The 17,783-nt window shown below is 41.8% G+C and overlaps 2 protein-coding genes across 3 annotated transcripts; both read left to right on the top strand.

The window, feature by feature from the left end:
- Window positions 1-384: 384 nt before the first annotated feature.
- Window positions 385-12,064, top strand: LOC130181398 (galectin-related protein-like). 2 transcript variants are annotated; one of them, XM_056395594.1, is made up of 5 exons: window positions 385-1,014; window positions 1,560-1,649; window positions 1,733-1,821; window positions 2,559-2,745; window positions 6,916-12,064. In XM_056395594.1, the coding sequence occupies exons 1-5, from the start codon at window positions 979-981 to the stop codon at window positions 7,057-7,059; spliced, it is 546 nt and encodes a 181-aa protein (XP_056251569.1). In that variant the 5' UTR covers window positions 385-978; the 3' UTR covers window positions 7,060-12,064. The 2 variants fall into 2 exon arrangements, with proteins under 2 accessions (XP_056251569.1, XP_056251570.1); XM_056395595.1 differs by having other exon boundaries at window positions 386-1,011; window positions 1,566-1,649.
- A 242-nt stretch (window positions 12,065-12,306) lies between these two features.
- Window positions 12,307-17,117, top strand: LOC130181793 (zinc finger protein 568-like). Its single transcript, XM_056396211.1, has 3 exons — window positions 12,307-14,346; window positions 15,036-15,090; window positions 15,294-17,117. Exons 1-3 carry the CDS (start codon window positions 14,044-14,046, stop codon window positions 16,577-16,579), a joined length of 1,644 nt encoding a protein of 547 aa, XP_056252186.1. The 5' UTR covers window positions 12,307-14,043; the 3' UTR covers window positions 16,580-17,117.
- Window positions 17,118-17,783: the final 666 nt, after the last annotated feature.

The following is a 17,783-nucleotide window of genomic DNA, read 5'->3' as shown; positions in this document are numbered from 1 at the left end:
TTACTTCAAAACCCTTTGTATGAAATAAATAATAACATGAGATGTGAAGTGCTCAATAAAGTCTTTAGGGAGTAAAATAAAACATTCCTAAATGGACTGAACTGAATTTAACTCATGAACTGATTCAGTGTCTATTTAAAGATGCTCAGTGGGTTTGTTCAACTTGTAATGTCTTTAAATGTCCACAGAGGGGCAGAAGAGAATAACAACCATGACAACAACCATGACAACAACCTGGAGGGGGGGGGGGGGTTGCATGCACAGGAATGGACGGATAGAGGAAGAGGGAAGAGGGAAGGGGGAAGGGGGAAGGGGGAAGGAGGGGGGGGGGGCATTTACGCTAAATTTAATGAAAGGGAGACAAAGTGAATCTCTACTTCATTCACTGAAAAGCGATGGAGGTTCCGGGCTCACAACTGGCCGGAAAGTGGCCACCCCCAAGCTATTTTTAGCTCGCTGTGGCCACAGTGTAGTTTAATCATTCAAAAGTATTGAGCGTGGACACTTTGGTCAATTAGGCCAGAGCCTCGTGTGTCACATTCAAACTGAGTAGCAGCGTAATCTGAGCAGTTATCCAATCAAAACGATTTCCCCTGGCTCGTCGTGCCAGTGAGAAATAAATAAAACCTAAAAGAGTCCAAAGAGCAGCGTTGCCTAATTGGGTGAAGGGCTGAGGAAAATCTGTCTGATTAGCCTTCTCCAACAGACGGGGATTAAGCTTTTAGTCTGTAATTATTATAAAGCATACGTCAGCAGATATCCACCCATTTCAGACAGACAGCGGAGCGGAGGGATGTCCTGCTAGGTGACTGTGCTCCCTGTGAGACCCGGCGAGACGTGGAGACCCCGGAATAGGAGCAGGACTGGAGCAGGAACAGGAATATCCTCCTGAGTCAGTGCCACGACGCTGACACACCACACTCCCCGGCACGGCTGCCTCTGCTCCGATAATAAGCATCCTATGCTCTTCTGCTCAAGATGGCGGTGCAGGCAGCGGAAAAGGACGGAATAGTGAGTATTTTGGAGCTGCAGGGAAACCGGGGCGAGGGTTAGATGTATTGGTATTTATGTTCTGTGCATATCGGCCTGTGGGTTTGATTTGTCTGCGCACCGTTATGTCGATTATCCGGCGCTAATTGTAAGTGCGGAGCGCCGTGCGCAGCGCATTCGCAGAGCCAGGCGACTCCTCTTTCATCTGTGGCCGGGGAGGAAATAGGAAATCCAATAGGTCTGTGTTGAGATGTGTCGGCGGTGTGTGTTTCACCTAGGCCGTGCAGCCGCTGCTCTCAATGTGCGCATTTACATCCAGCGCAATATGCGACCAATTCGGAGTTTATGAGGCCAATTAATAATCTCACCTCGCTCGCGACAGGAGCCCCGATAACAACATGACAGGTCCGCTGCCACCTTGTCATTGTTGCGAGGCCACACTGTGCATTTATTAAACAACAGGTCTGCAGCCTCATGTCGGGGGTTTAAGCTCAGCCAGGCCAGTTTATATCCCACCTGACAGGGCGATAAATGACGGTTTGCATCCTGTGTGTTTTTTATCACTGGTGTTGAAGAATGTGGAGGATGACCATCTGAACGACTCGCTGGGAAACCCCGGCCTCATCTCACCTGACAAGGAGGATTTATCACGTCTCCTGGTATGAAAGAGTCTTAATCATTGGAAACCTTGTTCGATACTCGCTCCGGGTTGTGCGTAATGAATAAAATGTGCTTTGCATAGACGGTGCCATTCAGCGGGCGCATCCGGGGCGGCATGCGGCCAGGGAAGAAGATCATAGTGATGGGCATTGTCGACCTGGAGCCAGACAGGTAAGATAACAGTTAGCAGTGCATGCACACACACACACACACCTTATCTGGAGCATTGTTGGCCATATTTAAAACGTAATGTTTTGTGACATCCGCACGCACAGTGGGTGGTTTTAGAGATAGGCTTTTTGTTCTGAGGCCGGTCAGACTCGCACAGCCACTCCAGGACACACAGAGAGAATGGTGGCTTCTTAAGTATGCAGAGACAGGGCGTTCCCTCACCAGCAGGGAGAAAAAGGGGGTAAAAAAGAAAAAAGGAGGCCCAGTGAAGCAGGCTTGTTTGGGTGTGTCCATACCCTACATGGAAAGTTGTGTCAGACTTGGAAGAAACCTCCCCATGACCTCATCATGTTCAGTGGCTGCTGCTGGCACAGTAATCATGCCAAAGTTCATGTGAATGTCCCGGCTGACAGAGCTGCTCCGAGGCTCACACTGTTTTGCATCTCAGTGCTGAGGAAGTCTGTCACTGTGATCATGTCTGTACACTGACACGGAGATGCTCGTGTGCAAACGGCACAGCTGTAGTGGAGGGGGGTAAAGCAAAACAAGCAGCAGGGATTATTTATAATTAACAGGCAGTTGGTTTGCTCTTACACAGCAGCAGCAGAATTATGCATCTTATTTATCCCAGATTAGCTACTGGACTCATATCCTACATCTGACGTGCTGCATGTCTCTGACTCCTCAATCCTCTGGTGCCCCCCCCCCTCCTCATCCTCATCCTCCTCCTCCTCCAGCTTCAACGTGAGCCTGACCTGTGGCCGTGACTCGGAGAAGGAAGAGCCGCCGCAAGATGTGGCCCTAAAACTCACCGCCCGCTTCAGTGACCGCCAGTTTCTGCGCAGCGCCCGTGTTTCTGGGAAATGGACGCAGGAGGAAGCCTCCACCGCCTACTTCCCCTTCATCCCTGATCAGCCTTTTAGGGTAAAGACTCACCTTTTTTTTTTTTTGCATTGATCACTAACCTGCATGTCAGATGGGGACTTCCTGTCCAGGTTCAGGGTCAGAGATGTTATTGGCTCTTGGTCAACACACATGCTGTTGTGGAGATTGCGGGATGTTCTCTCTTACATGGGCGTCCTTCTCCTTTTGACCTGATGAGTCTGAGAACAGAAATCATGTTCTTCATTATTATGCTCCCAGTTTAGCTATTAATATGAAAAGTACATTATTTTATATTTCTTATAGGTTATGAAAACATTATACTCCTTAATTCCATTGCTGAGGTTTTGGGGGAAGAGATGAATCACTGTTGAACCTGGAAAGAGCTCTTCAGAATTGAATGGACATTATGGGTAATAATAATAAGTGGTTGTTGAAAAGATGTTTCTCCTGGAGCCAGCACATCTCCAGATCGATATAATTCTAGTACTTAAAAGTCAAATTTCATCATCGGCCAAAGGACTGATGTCCAAAATAAAGTCGGACTCAGGCTGATTAACTCTGAACTGAGCAGTTGAATCGGGGCGTTTTTTTTACACCTAAAGTTTGTTTGTTCTGGTCCGATTCAGTTGAGAGTTTGTAAACTTGTAGGTCTGGTTTGCTTTCACACAGAGAAAAAAATTCAAGTGAACCACAAATGCATCTTAACAAACCAGATGAGAACGTTCACTTTGCTTGTTGGTCAGATTGTCTGGCGGGAGCAGGGAAGTAAACACAGGAAGAAGGTTACGGGAACCGTCGAGCTCAGACTTGTTCAGAACTAAAAAAAAAAAAAAAAACAAAACGAACCGCTCCAGAGTTCGTTTGGGACCGGACCGAGACCACCTCCTCGAAAGGGTCTCGATTGTTTCGGTCCAAACTCGAGTGCGATTACTGTTTTCACACCTGCCCAAATGAATCGTACCAAGGGGGGAAATGAACAGGGGTTCGGTTTAACGGGACAAAAAAGAGCGAGTGTGAAAGCACCCCAAGTTTAAACAGGAAATCTGCCCTCAGATACTTGAGGGTGGGGTATGTGTGAAAAGAACTAGTTTATAAGCTGTTTTTTCATGACTGTTTTAAACAGCCACGCTCCATATACAAGTATACACACAGTCAGGATGACATTTAGTTTCTGTCGGGCCAGTGGTGCAACCTCCAACACTGACACGGTACAAACAAGGCAGGCAGTGTACAGTGAGGTGCAAAGGGACGACATGGTGCCAAGACCAGACAAAGAGTCGGTGCCAGTGAGACGTGATGACCATTTAAATTAGGATGACGTTGGGAATCTTTCCTCGAAAACATTCATAATGTTTACACAGATGGTGGTGTGGAGAATTAAAATAAAAGAGAGAGCTTGATACCCTGCTTTTTCTTTCACCCCTCCTGACACCAGGCCAGACGCTACTCCACAATACAACACACACTTTTAAAGCTGGGCGTGAGCCGGTGTCTGCCTGGAATACAGTAGATGCTCTATGATGTGTGTAAGAAGATGAGTAGCAGTAATTGCTGCTGAACCGTGGAGTCGAGCAGCTGATCCAACAGCAAGTTCATTATGTTGTTTTTGTGAAATTCATTTTTCCGTGTAGTTTGGTGAGGTCACAGAAAGGATACGTTAAAATAAAGACGTCAAAGCGCTAATACAGAAAATGCAAAACATGCAAACATCTAGTATCTGTTTAATATCTCGGTGAAATAAATATCTTTTTTGATTTTACGCTGTTACAATTTTTCATTGAGACGTTTGGTAAAAACAATTAATCGATTATCAATAAATTAAGCGACAATGAAAAAAGTCGTGAGTTGCACCAGTAGCAGGAATGTAACAGTGAATGCGCTAAAACATGCAAAAGGTCGCATTGCTTTTGTTTTAGTAGTCGCTTCTTTGTAACATCATCGAAGTGTGAGAGAGAGAGACGGTCACACGTTCCAACAGTAATGTGGTGAATATGCGCTATAGACGCAAGAGACAAACAGGAAATGGTCTTCCGTGATAAATCGTAGCTATCTAGCATAAATACAGCCTGTATCCTGTGTGTGTGTGGGGGGGGGGGGCAACATCAGCTGTTTGTGTGCTGGATGAGGCGGGGGTGGGGGTTGCGAGTTGACCACATATGCTTGATGAGTAATTGTCAGAAGACCTGAGGACTCGTTCGCTCATAACGTCAAATTCCGCTCTAATAATTCTGAATGTGGACACGAATAACACATATGGTGTTCAACTAAAAATATAGGATGAGGTGTTTCAGTCCAACGTCAAAGAGAAAATCGTTTAACAAGAGAAATCTCTTCTTAAACCGACAGATGAAAACTTAGAATTACTACTAAATAAAAGAAGGTTCAGGCCTTAATCTTTTACATAATACACTGAAACTACTGAACACGCAGCATCTACCATATTAAACTCTGGAGGTGATCCCTGCGTCTGGTTATATAACGCCAGCTCTCTGATAAAGTGTCATTGTTTGTGGTCAGAGTGTGACCGAGCAGGTCAGCACAGTCATGACTCTGTCAAAAGCTGGAGGCTGGAGATTAGGGCTGTGCTGCGGATTGTTTCCAACAAACTGCCTCATGAATTTGGAGGCATGTGGACAGACACATGATGTGCTGTGGTTTTCGTGGCAGGACGGCTCCTTTCTGTTACTCTCTTCATTGAAAGAAGCCGTGTGATCACACCTACGAATTTGTTTTTCTTTGGTTCAAACCCTACGGAGAGATGTTTACACTGTTGAATTTCTGTATTTGGTTTGTTCAGGCTCACGGCGTGCAGATACAAGCAAAAGCGACATCGACTCACTTATAGTTTCATCACTGGAAAGCGTTTTGGTGGTTTGCTATATGTTAAAACACTGAAATCGAGCAGCGGTACATACAATAGACAGACAAAGTTAGAGACTAGCTGGTGAAAACAGTGGAGGGTTTAGCAGCTAAAGTTTTTTTCTCAGTTGGTGCAGAACAAAACGGAGCTAAAAAAGAGACGGATTATTGGATTTGCATTCCTCAGGCAACCAGAAGTACAACCCCAACTGAATGATAATGTTGCTTCATGTCTGCTGGATGTGTCAATAAAACTGTTTGCTAATAATACATATAATGACATACAAGATAATACGTCAGTATTGTGTTTACAGCTGGTTGTGCTGGTCAAAAAAGTGACGTGAAGCAGGTTTAATATTCCCTCCGATTATTTTAGGTGACGTTGACATGTTTGTTTTGTATTTTTCTAAAGTAACTAAAGTAACAAATCCAGGATGGAAAGTCTTTTCATTACAACAGTTGAGTAGGTTTTTAAAGAATTCTCTAAAATCAGCTTTCAGGGGATTAGTTGGAAGTGCATATTCATATAAATTGGTTATGGGCGGGTGTGACTATATGCAACTGGTCTTCAAAACAAGCTGCTTGAGTAGGAGAAGTAATCCTGTGTCTGTGGGAGTTAAGTCAAATAATAGGTCTTCAACTGGAGCTGTTTACTCTCTCCACCCCGTGTAACTGCTGCAGAGTCTCAATTAGCTGCTTGTTGTGAGGCCGTTAATGTAAAAGACGCACAGCTCTCACAAGAGTTCACTAAATATTTTTTAGGATTTTTAATTTCTTCATACAAAGCAGAGACATGTGACAGAGGAAAATAAGACCTAAGGTAAAAAGCTTGTTAAAGGAGTAGTTGTGGGAATTTTGGGGAATATAATTTTTTTTGTTTTCCTGCTGAGATTTTAGATAAGATACAATATGGAGCTGTAGCCAGTTAGCTTAGCTTAGCATAAAGACTGTAAACCTATTTTTACACTTTTGTTTTTGTATGGTTTAAACATTTTAAAATAGAAAGTACCAATTAGTGGGCTTTAGAGGTGACTTTATTATATTTACCTTTGGACAGAGCCAGGCTAGCTGTTTCCCCCTGTTTCCAGTCGTTATGCTAAGCTAACTGCTGGCTGTAGCTTCCTATTAACATACAGGCAAGAGAAAGCAAGTTTAGTACTCCTTCACTGGCGCTTATCTTTATTGCCCTTTTGTTGCAGTTTGATGAAGCGATACCAGTGTCACTGCTTCTGTATTAATAGTCTGATTGTAAGTTGTAAATGTACCTTGCTTGATCTGAACTTGCATTATTGATGATTTGTGTATCTAATCTTCTCTCTCTGGCGTCTCTCCCCTCTTCCCTCCCTGCAGATTGAGATCCACTGCGAGCACCAGAGGTTCCGGATATTCGTGGACGGACACCAGCTCTTTGACTTTTATCACAAAGTAAAATCTTTGCCCTCTATCGACACAGTACGGATACAAGGAGATCTACAGATCACCAAGCTCGGTTAGCTTCCCCGCTCTTCCTGCTCTGCAGTGTGAACCAAGAACTTGATCACAGATGACCCCACAAACACACACATATATACACACACACACACACACACACACACACACACACACACACACACGTATGCGCCTGTTATGTCATCATCCATAACCCATCATGCAACCCTGCAGCAACATAGCAACTGGAAAAAGTCTCCGGCTGTGACAAGTTAGAGATCTTCTGCTTAATTATATTTCCTTCTTTCCATTTAACGAGGATCTGATGTGATGAGGCTTTGTGGGTGAATGTGTTTGCTCCATTTTCAGGTATTTTTTCCTTGTAGCTCCAGTTTTGGCAGATCAGGGATCTCAAGGCTTATTAATAGTGCATTCATTTTTTATGCTGAATCCTTTAGGGATGCAGAGGTAGAGGCAGGTGTGGAACAATTTTCAAGGATGGAAAACAAGCTCAGATGTTATAGAAACCAGTTACTCAGGAAAATGTATCTGGAACTTAGCAGCTAAGACGAAAGCAAACGCAAATGCTGACTGATTAAATGTTTGAACTTAAATTGAGGGAAGTTCTGCAACTCGAGGGCGCAAAAAAATGTTGTGGATAAACTGGAAAACGCATGTTGCTTAAAAATAGACACTACTTTAATTTTCACTCAATATGCTGTAAATCTCTGCAGTATTGAACCTGAGCAATGTTTAGATATTCAGCCTGAGCCTTGACTAATTCCCACAGGGGCAGAAACATGATTTCTTTTTCTTTTTTAAATCAGATAAAACTGGTTTAGAGCTAAATGTTTCAGGTTGTTTGACGCTTTCAGATTTGATTTCACTCCACCGTGCTGGATGTGCATTTATTGTTGCAGTCATCTATTAAAACTGATCACAGTCCAGAATTACACCCTCCCTCTGTGTTGGTGTATCTCCAACTCCGTAGGCGCTCCCCTGTGCCCTCCCTCGGGTTTATTCCAGTTGTCATGGTAACGTGCTGCAGTCTCACCGACCTAAATACCCAATAATGAGGATTATATCATGACAACGTGTAGCAGAAAGCGTCCCGTTGCTGTAGACTGCGTGCGTTGGTAGTTTGCACTCACTTTAGCGATCACTGCAGCCGTTCTCCTATAGATTAAAGAAAGTCCTGTTTGGCGAACAGGAAGGAGAGTTACGCCTGGTTTGCTCTGGTGGGGGCGAGGAGAGTGGAGAAAACTGAACTCTGCTCTCTGCTGTCGGACTCACAGAACACACTGTTTTCACCCAAACCTCATTTGAACTTCACACTAATACAATATGCAACTAGTTCTCATAAAAGTAGACTCACTTCACGAACACGTTTAGAAGAGACTGTGCTGTCAGGTGAGCGCAAACTAAAATCCAAAACCCTTCAGTCACGTTCGACAGTCAGCTGGTTGTTTGGAAGCAGAATCGGATCCTGATGGTATGTTGAATGTATAGTATTCATGTTTCTATAGTAGCATAGAAGATATAGTGATGCACAAAGTTATTACTCAATGTCACAGTTTCTTGGTGGTCTGGCTGGTGCTGTTATAGTCTATTTTCAGTCTCTCAATATGTGTTTTATGGCTTTTGTTTTGTTTTTTTCCAAGTGTTTCCTGAATCATTCCATGTCAGTTTCTGGTCCACACTGAAGCAGATAGACGTTATAAAGCAGTTCCACCCTCGTTCAATGCAGCCAGCACGTTTTTTTTTACAACTCTTAACAAATACTGTTGCGTCTGTTGTGCAAAGTAAAACTCATAAGCATTAAAAGTATTATGGCTTAAGGAGCTCTGTTTACACTACTTACAGTACAAGCATTCACTATGCTCTGTAAAGTTTAACACATTGACCTACATAAAAATTTAACTGCAAATTTCTGGAGACAACTTTCTAATAAAGAGGAAACTTACAGCTTTATTAACAGGTAATAAATCATTCACTAAGGCTTTATAGATCAGTTAAGTGTTGCCAGGTTGTGTTTATTTTGTATTTGGTAATAATGCAGTTATTTATGTTGATAAACCATCAAATGAACCATCAGTTTTGCAGTTATAGATGTTAATAAATAATAAAGAGTAATACGTTTCTGACCTTACAATGAGGCATGAAGGCTGAAATTATAAACGTAATTTGTTAATAAATGGATTCTGTTCCAGATGCCATGCAGCTGTTTTAAAAAGACAGATGCATGAGGATCAGCCAAAGGGGATTTTTTTTTCACAACCTGGCAACCCAAAAGTGATTCTTTCTAATGGCTTTATAACTACAGGATCTATAAAACATTAGTAAATTATTTATTAACCATTAGGAAAAAAGTTGCTGACATGTTAGAAAATGGTGCTGATTTAAAAAGTATTTGTAGCTGCAAGGAACCATTATTGAGATTTTGATCTTTTTACTCTTAAGTATTCAGTGATGATCTTAACGCACTAATGAAGGTTTTCCCCGTCATCACCTTTTTGCTGCTGTGAATTTGGAGTAAGCCATGACATCTGTGCGAAACAGCTGCACTGACTTCGTTGCGTTGATGCGTACCATCGCTCACGTTAATGAAGCTTCTTTTAGATTTCCGGGCAAAACTTTGAGGAAACCTCTTTAACACCTCATTACCGTCTCTGCACAGAGAGAGAGAGAGGACGTTTTTTTACACACGAGTACTTAGTAGTTCCTTTCACGTAGCAATAAGGTCGCTGACTGCTCTAGAGCACAACTTGTTTTCTCCTGGTTGGTCAGACACGGTCTTCCTGAGCTCCTCGTTTTCGCTTGGCAGCCGCTGGTTTATTTTGGACACAAACAGGAAACGAGTACAGTTTGGTATGAGAGGGCAGTGAGGGGTTCAGTGTGAAAGGATGCGAGCACTACGTTGCATCATTACTCCAGTGTTACAACAGAACAAATGTGTATAAAATAATGTGTAACTGTGTTGACAGGTTGTGTTTTTCGGATTCTGTTTTTTTGTGTTCTATTAACTGGTGACCATTCCTTTGTAACGCTAATAATATTCACCATGTAAAGAATATGACCATAACTCAGCAGTGTGTGTCATGGATGTAGAAACGAGACGTGTGTTTTAAGTGCAGGTTCATGTTTTCGGTTGCACAGCTGTCACAGCTGGCAGCAGTTAACTGTATCAACAGCCGCGGTGCTGTTGCTAGGAATTATGGGGGAGGGAGACGAACAATTCAAGACTTCCTGAATTAAAGGGCTCGAATCAGGGAGAGCTTTTTGTTATGTGTGTGTGTGTGTGCAGGGAGATGAGGTGGGAGTGTGTTTTTCTCAACATAGCACAGTTTAACTCTGCATTCGCAAATTGTTTTTTAGGGGGCTGTTGCGTGTTTTCCAGATGTGTACGAGCACAGTGTGTTTTTCCCATGAGGTTTTCTGCACAGTTGGCTGTGCTGCAGGTACATGAGAAGCTGGCAGGGTACTTGAGTTTACTTGTTTGGTACTGTTGCACAAAGGTATTGGTCTCCATTTCAGGGACTCAAAACTGCCTATCATTCCAGTAAAAAAATTTTTTTCGGTACATATGTTTGGAAAACCTCAACATACATTGTGTTTCTTCATAAAATACCAGGCCTCACTCCCTGATCTCCTAATGATCCCATGTCTTTTCTTTTTCAATCTTGAGAATAATAATTCCTGCTTAGCTCCTATTGTAATTGTTTTACAACCATTTAAAAGTGCAACAGAAAAAGTGAATGTCATTCTCTTCCTGATTGTAATCTGATGATAAATACCCGGGTGGAAAATACTGTTCATATTCACCTCAGTTACTTAGGATCCTCTCCTCCTACCCACCGAGTTGTGAAATATGTTTCCTACCCATAGTTAAAAATCGAGGACACTGATGTGAGAGGAACAGTTTTTTTGACCCAGGTCTAAATGTTGCCCTGTTGTTGGACTTTGGATGTACATATTTATGAACGTGACCTCACAGGCTTCGTTTTTACATGACAAATACCAAGCTGAGTTGCGAGCAGGAACGTTTTGTTGTGCATGTAAGCTTGTACCTGGCTATTTTGTAAACATGAAAGATTAAGGTGTTACCTTGCCAGTTTTTGTTCCAGTCAAGCATGTGGTTTTGTTTTGGTTTTTTGTTTTTCAACCATCAATCTGACGTGTCTCAAGGTCAGATTTTCCTCTGGCCTGCTAGTATTTATGAAGATTGGAGTTTAGTACTTAACAAATGATGATAAATTATGGGATTTAAACACTGCTGACATAAGCTCTAGGATGTGCAAAACTAGAATATGGACTCAAGTATCTAAATCATGTTTTTTCCACATGAGTTTTAACAAGTGAAACAACAAAAGGACTTTGTAAGAAGTGCTAAAACCTACATGTCTACATCATGATGTCCATTTCTGAAGTGTCCTCTGACTAGAAGTAGGCTGATGTATTGTGTGGTTGTACAATCATGTTATCCTTTCTATTTATTACAGTGTAACCAGCAGGGTTGTGAGTGGTAACATCATACCTACTGAACTGGTAATATACTCATTTTTGCTGTTTTATATGAGGGCATCTTGAACAGTCGAGTTTTTTGATAAAGACAAAAGTGTTTTGGGCTCTGACATGTACAAATATTACAACTGTACTTCCCTGTATGACGTAAAGAAATGTGTGAAACAAGAATTGGATCAAACCTTTGCCTTTAGATTCTTTTCTATTAACTGCACAACCATCATTCTGACATGAGTGTTTTTGGCATCATGTTGTCTGTTTTATCTGCTGTTTTTCAGCTGAGCAGCTTTCCTTCCGCCCACCACAAAAAAAAACAAACAAAAAAAAAACTTACAAGATGTCTTTGTAATTCCCAAACTAAACTGAGATGACCCTAAATTTTGTGTCCGTGTGTTTCATTGAGACAGTGCACTGGACCAGTGTTTAGATGAAGAGACAGCACATTCTACCATTGTGTTAACCCTCTCCAAATATTTTTGTTTTTCTTCCTCCTAATGCTTTTGTAAAAACAGCTTCTTTGCAAACCAATAAACTTCTCATCTTGGAAGTCGCTGGTGCTCAGTGTTTCTGTCCGGGAACGCTCAGATGCTCAACGCAAATATGTATCTGGAAAATAAACGAGGTTTTTATATCCCAGCTAAACTGAGGTATATGTTAGATTTTACCAATAGAATTACTTCAATTAATTAATTGCTAATGAGAGGGAATCATAATTATTTCATCTTTAATAGTCTATTTAATATTTGACCTGTAGGGGACAGTGATGCATCAGCTTTGATACATTTAACATGCTGCTAATAATTAAATGAGACTATAACACAGTGGTAGAATTTAACCAAGTACATTTACCCATGCACTGTTTTACTTTTATGACGCTTATAGAAATAAATAGTGATCCCGCACTCTGTCACCACCAAGTTCATTAGCAATACAACATTCAGGTCAGCGACCCTCGTCAGGTGTTAAATTCACAATAGGAAACATCATCTTCACACTAGAACCACTGCCAGCAATCGAAAGGGCATCCGAATCATAGACACCTGAGACAATTACAAGATAATTCATGCATAAAAATATGTCAATGGGAAATAACACGTCCAAATCTGTGTTACAAAAGTCAAAAGTTTAACTTTCAAAAAATGCTTTAAACTTTTCCCAATGAAAAACAATTTCCTCCTGGAAACTGTTCAGTTTGTTATTTAAGATTTATTTCACCAATAAGTCGTCACAATAATAACAGACTGTCAGAAAATGAAGAATGACAGACAGGAATGCAACCGAGAGGAAAAACATGGTATATTTCTATTCAAATGTTTGATTCAATCCTAAAATCTCAGAGTCGGCGAATCTTCTTTCATGTTTAACAGATGCTGCTGAAGTCTCAGAGGAAATGTTTCCCCTCTTCACAGGAGCAGAGTCCCAACATGGAGCCGCAGCAGAGCCGAGATCAATTATTCTGGAAGATTAAAGACGAAGAAATAGAGTTCACAGTGACGCTGGAGGCCGCTCCCTCCAACTGTGAAAAAACCTAATAATGAAACAGAGGGAACTGCCAACCGTCAAATCCCTTCATCTGCTGCACATGTAAATAAAGAGGAAGAAAAGAGCGGAAGCAGGACTCCTCCAGCTCACAAGGGCCGACCGGTGACAGCAGAGTGTCTGATCATTTACAACCTCACTCTGATGTCAAGTTCTGTCAAATGCGCTTGCTTTAAAAAGGATGTTGACCTTGTAAGACACAGGAGTGAGAGTCACAGCGGAGAGAAACCATTGAAGTGCAATGAATGAGGGAAGGAGTTCCTGTCCGAGTCTGTGTTAATAAAAGAATCCACACAGGAGAGAAACCGTATTATTGCAGCATCTGCAGAATTAGGTTCAGCAGCAGCATGGCAGCGAGTCAATGTCTGAGATATCACAGCGCTAATACTGTGAACAGCTGAGGGATTTATGGGAAATAAAAATGAAGTCTACTGTCCTCAAGTCAACACAATGGGAGATCATGTCTTCAGCTCTGAGTGGTCTTGATACATGGTGGATAAAATATTTCCAGACAATCTCATTGCTGTGCGCAAGCCCAGAAACAATGTACCACTACAGCTCTTCAGCCATGTTGATGCAGCTTTTCATGGGCAGAAAATAAATCTAATTTAACATCACCAAATTTGGAGATTTGGTATGAAAATGTTTAATATAAAAATGAGTAACTACATTCGTCAACAAATGTAGTGGAATAAATGTAATGGAGTATCAGTCGCTGCTGCATAAAATGGAAATACTTCAGTACAGTACAAGTACCTTGAACTTGATCTTAGGTACAGTAGGTTACTTGCCACCACTGAAGCTAATGTAATCTAAGTGAGTCCAGTTAAATCCAGGAGGAGGCAGTAATGCAACATGAAGAAGGCCAACTGCTGTAAAACCTTCAAGAAGAAGAAAAAAAAGAAGAAGAGCAGCCACAGTGGGACTGCAGAGCCAGAGGACTAACATTAGCACAAATATATTTAGTTAGATGAGGTGATCAGCTGTAAAATGCCCAACTCCTGCGCTGTGAAGACGTGCGGGAACAAAGCGAGGACCGGCGCTAGTTTGTCGTTTCACCGCCTCCCAGTGAGGGAACCTGCGCGGCTCAGGCTGTGGCTGTTCGCCTTGAACATCGATGTCAATACTCCCCGGGATGAGCTGAAGAAATATATCGTGTGCTCGGAGCATTTCGCTCCGGGGGACTACACCGCTAACGGACAGCCGAGGACCAGTGCGATGCACCGTTTCCTGACGCCGACGGCTGTTCCGACTGTTGGCGTTTCTCCTGGACAGGATCACAGTGTAGCGAAGGTGTGTGTTCATATTCATCCCATTTCATTATAATGCTTTTATTGTTAGGTATATTCAAAGAATACATTATAAAAACAATAACTGTGAAATACTATCAATTATCTAGTCTTACAGTCAGAACAATTTGAAACACCGCTTCGTTTTTTCATAACTTCATAAATTAATAAAATAAATAGTAACAGTGCATTAATATGTTTGCTGCAACGGTTTTATTCGATTCAAAATCAACAAAATATATAATTTGCCCATTTGTTCATTGTCTAGATTTTGCATTCAATTTATAGGGGTTGACAAATGTTAACTGTAAATGCAAACTACACTCTGTTGCTGGTTTATAAGGTAAACTTACCTAAAACTAATGCAATAATGTTCTCCATGTTCAGATTTTGTTGAAACGTTCTTAAGAGAGGTGCTGATTTAACTTTATGATCATTTTTGGAGATATAGCTCATGGTGCCGTTGAATTATGTTGCTTTATACAGAGAGTGTAACTTTATAGCAAGGTGTACCTAATGATCAACTGCCAACTGTGAGTATTTTAGAGCTGAAACGAGCCGCAAACTGTGGTTCACATTTTATAGGATTGTTTGTAATAGTGATAATAGCTTAAAGCCCCTTTTCATGAGGTGTTTTGATGCTGTCTTGCGTACACCCTATAATAGACACTGACAGGCAGTTATTTTCAACAGGACTCAGAAAACAACACGACCAAGCATGCAGTAATGGCTTCTCATTCCTCTGAAGGTAAGACGTGAAAGGTGGGGGGCTGCTTTTTTTCACTATGAGGCCAGAGAGATGGCAAGAGATTTGGTGTTTTTGCCTTCATTGGACAGTTGAAAATATATACAGAGCCCAGTCTAGAGTTATGCAAAATGTCTCCTACTTAAGTAAAGTCAGTTTTCGGTGTATGTGCACTGGAGGTTTCAAGTTTCCTCTCTCTCCTTTAGACACCAAGCCGGTCTGTGAAGAACTGCCTCCCCCACTGCAGCAGTGTGACATTAAGGTGGAGCAGGCCCCCGTCCTGGAGGAAACAGAGATCCACATACAGGTCAACGAAGTGCTGCGGCAGCACTGTGACATTAAAGTAGAGCAGACACTCGTCCCGGAGGAAACACAGATCAACCCACAGGTCAAAGAAGTGCTGCTGCAGCGGTGTGATCTGAAGGTGGAGCAGGTTTCTGTTCTAGAGGAAACAGACATCCACCCGCAAATGAAAGAGGAGCTGGTAGATCAATGCATCAGTCCAGACATGGAGGCTTCAAACAAAGCTGAAGTTAAATCAGAAGCAACCATTAAATGTGAGCTCTTCCCATCTTCCAATGCTTTAACTGTGAATTTGAACAATAGCATAGACGACAAATGGAATGAAAGTGATGGTTCTTTGTCGCCTCATCAGAGTCATGGCATCGAAGTCTTCGTGGAACTGGAACAGCCTCCCAGGGATGAAAAGTCTTGCTACCTTTGTGGTAAATGTTTTAAGAAGGACTCTTATCTGATAAGGCACGTAGACAAGAGCCACAAAGGGCACAAAGCCTTTAAATGCCTGGAATGCAACAAGGAGTTTGACCAACGCTACCAGCTAGTTCTGCATATTAGATGTCACACAGGGGAAAAACCCTTTACCTGTGATTACTGTGGCAAAGCATTTGTTCAGAACTCAAGTCGTCTTGCTCACATGAGAGTGCATACGGGGGAAAAACCATATTTTTGTGCCAAGTGTGGAAAAAGTTTTGCCACAAGCAATCATTTCAGATTTTGCAAAATGCAGACTGAGTGCAGAGTTGCCCCAGAGAAGGAGAGCACAGATGAGGATCACAGAGAGGACAAGGCCTTTAAATGCTTTAAATGCAACAAGGAGTTTCATAAGAACCACCAGCTCGTTCGGCACATGAGAATTCACACGGGTGAAAAACCATTCAGCTGTGATTTCTGTAGCAAAACATTCACTCAAAATTCTAATCGTACCGTTCACATGAGACAGCATACTGGAGAGAAACCGTACTTTTGTAATAAATGTGGCAAGAGGTTTGCAAGTAGCCATCATCTCAAATTGTGCACAGGGACACAAGACAAAAGCTCAACTAAGCTATTTCGCTGTACAACTTGTGGCAGGAACTTTCACACAGATTCAAACCTGAAGGTGCACATGGAGGTTCACAAGTCATGGCAGCGGCAGATCAGTGAGAAACTGCAAGGACAAGAGTTGGAAGAGAAAAAACTTAAAATGGTGTGAGAGAACCTCAAGAGTTTATATAACACCAAGTACATTTTTAATAATCATGATTTAATTAAGCCGTGTAGTTAATTTGTTTTTCTTTTACGGTCGAGAGGTGAAGAAACGTCTGCATTTTCTTTAAAATATTTACTTAAATAACATGTACTGTGGGAGGTGGGGTCATATGACTGCTGGGCTGAAGAGCAGCAGGACAACAGGTGTGCTAACTGGGCAGGTCATGTGCCTTGAGTGTTATTTGCTCTGTGTCCTGAGCTCATTCTGTTTGCCCTTCAGCTGAGCTGGTTCCCTCAGTTGATCTTTGTTCCTGAGTGCGTTGAGTGATTTTATTTCATTATATTTACTTGGTTTTTTTCTCACATGATCATATATTTAGCGTGAGAATGTATTGATGTACTGATTTTGATTTAGAATTGTTTGTTGCTTTATTCAAGATAACATGATAGAATTTGACCTGCACTTATGCTTTCTTACATTTGTAGATATAAAACAACTCACACCTGATTGCAAGCAAAAGATTAAATACTTTTAAATGGAACCTGCTGACTGCTTCTTCTGCTTTGCTCATATTCATAAAGTAAAAGTCCAGTATAATGTAACAATAATAATAATATAACAATATAGTTACAGCAATTGTAGATTATGGGGTTAGCGAGGTGACTTATTTCCCCCAGTGGCTCAAAGTAATTTCAGCTATATGGACTGAAAAGCCTGACTGATGAAAGCAAGCCTTTGAATTTTTTAAACTTTGACATTTCTATATAAATACTTCCAGAGTCAGTTTTTATGTCATGTTATCTTAACTTGAACTATCACAACGTCTTCATGGACAATGTATTAACTAACATTAACCCTGCCCATTACACTAACGCAGATCACTTAAACTGGGTCACATGTGGGAGAAACACAAACCAAACGTTGTTACATTAACGTCGATTAAATGTACCTTTTTATTGGGCTTTGACTGAACACCTCCACGGGCTAACCCAGGAAGACACAGGTTACCTGCCCAGCGGGCCCAGGTACCATTAGCATAGCAATGGCTAAGTTATCAGCTAACGCTAGCACTAGCTGGCTAGCTTGGTTAGCAGGGTGCATCTTCACCTGAACTGTGATATTAACAGGGATGCTAATTTTGGCTAGCAAAAAATAGGCTTAAAACAAAATGTACTTACCGGAAAAAAACTGAACTGCTGACTCCTCC

Source organism: Seriola aureovittata, chromosome 14 (genome assembly GCF_021018895.1).
Source record: "Seriola aureovittata isolate HTS-2021-v1 ecotype China chromosome 14, ASM2101889v1, whole genome shotgun sequence".
NCBI classification, from domain to species: Eukaryota; Metazoa; Chordata; class Actinopteri; order Carangiformes; family Carangidae; genus Seriola; species Seriola aureovittata.
Note: the sequence above shows the minus strand (reverse complement) of the source record. Positions and strands in the feature narration are given on the sequence as shown.

Coding starts and splice junctions, on each gene's coding strand:
- LOC130181398 (XM_056395594.1), top strand. CDS start 979: ATGGCGGTGCAGGCAGCGGAAAAGGACGGAATAGTG. Junction 1,015..1,559: donor CGGAAAAGGACGGAATAGTG/AGTATTTTGGAG, acceptor TTATCACTGGTG/TTGAAGAATGTGGAGGATGA. Junction 1,822..2,558: donor GTCGACCTGGAGCCAGACAG/GTAAGATAACAG, acceptor CTCCTCCTCCAG/CTTCAACGTGAGCCTGACCT.
- LOC130181793 (XM_056396211.1), top strand. CDS start 14,044: ATGCCCAACTCCTGCGCTGTGAAGACGTGCGGGAACAAAGCGAGGACC. Junction 14,347..15,035: donor AGGATCACAGTGTAGCGAAG/GTGTGTGTTCAT, acceptor TATTTTCAACAG/GACTCAGAAAACAACACGAC. Junction 15,091..15,293: donor GGCTTCTCATTCCTCTGAAG/GTAAGACGTGAA, acceptor TCTCTCCTTTAG/ACACCAAGCCGGTCTGTGAA.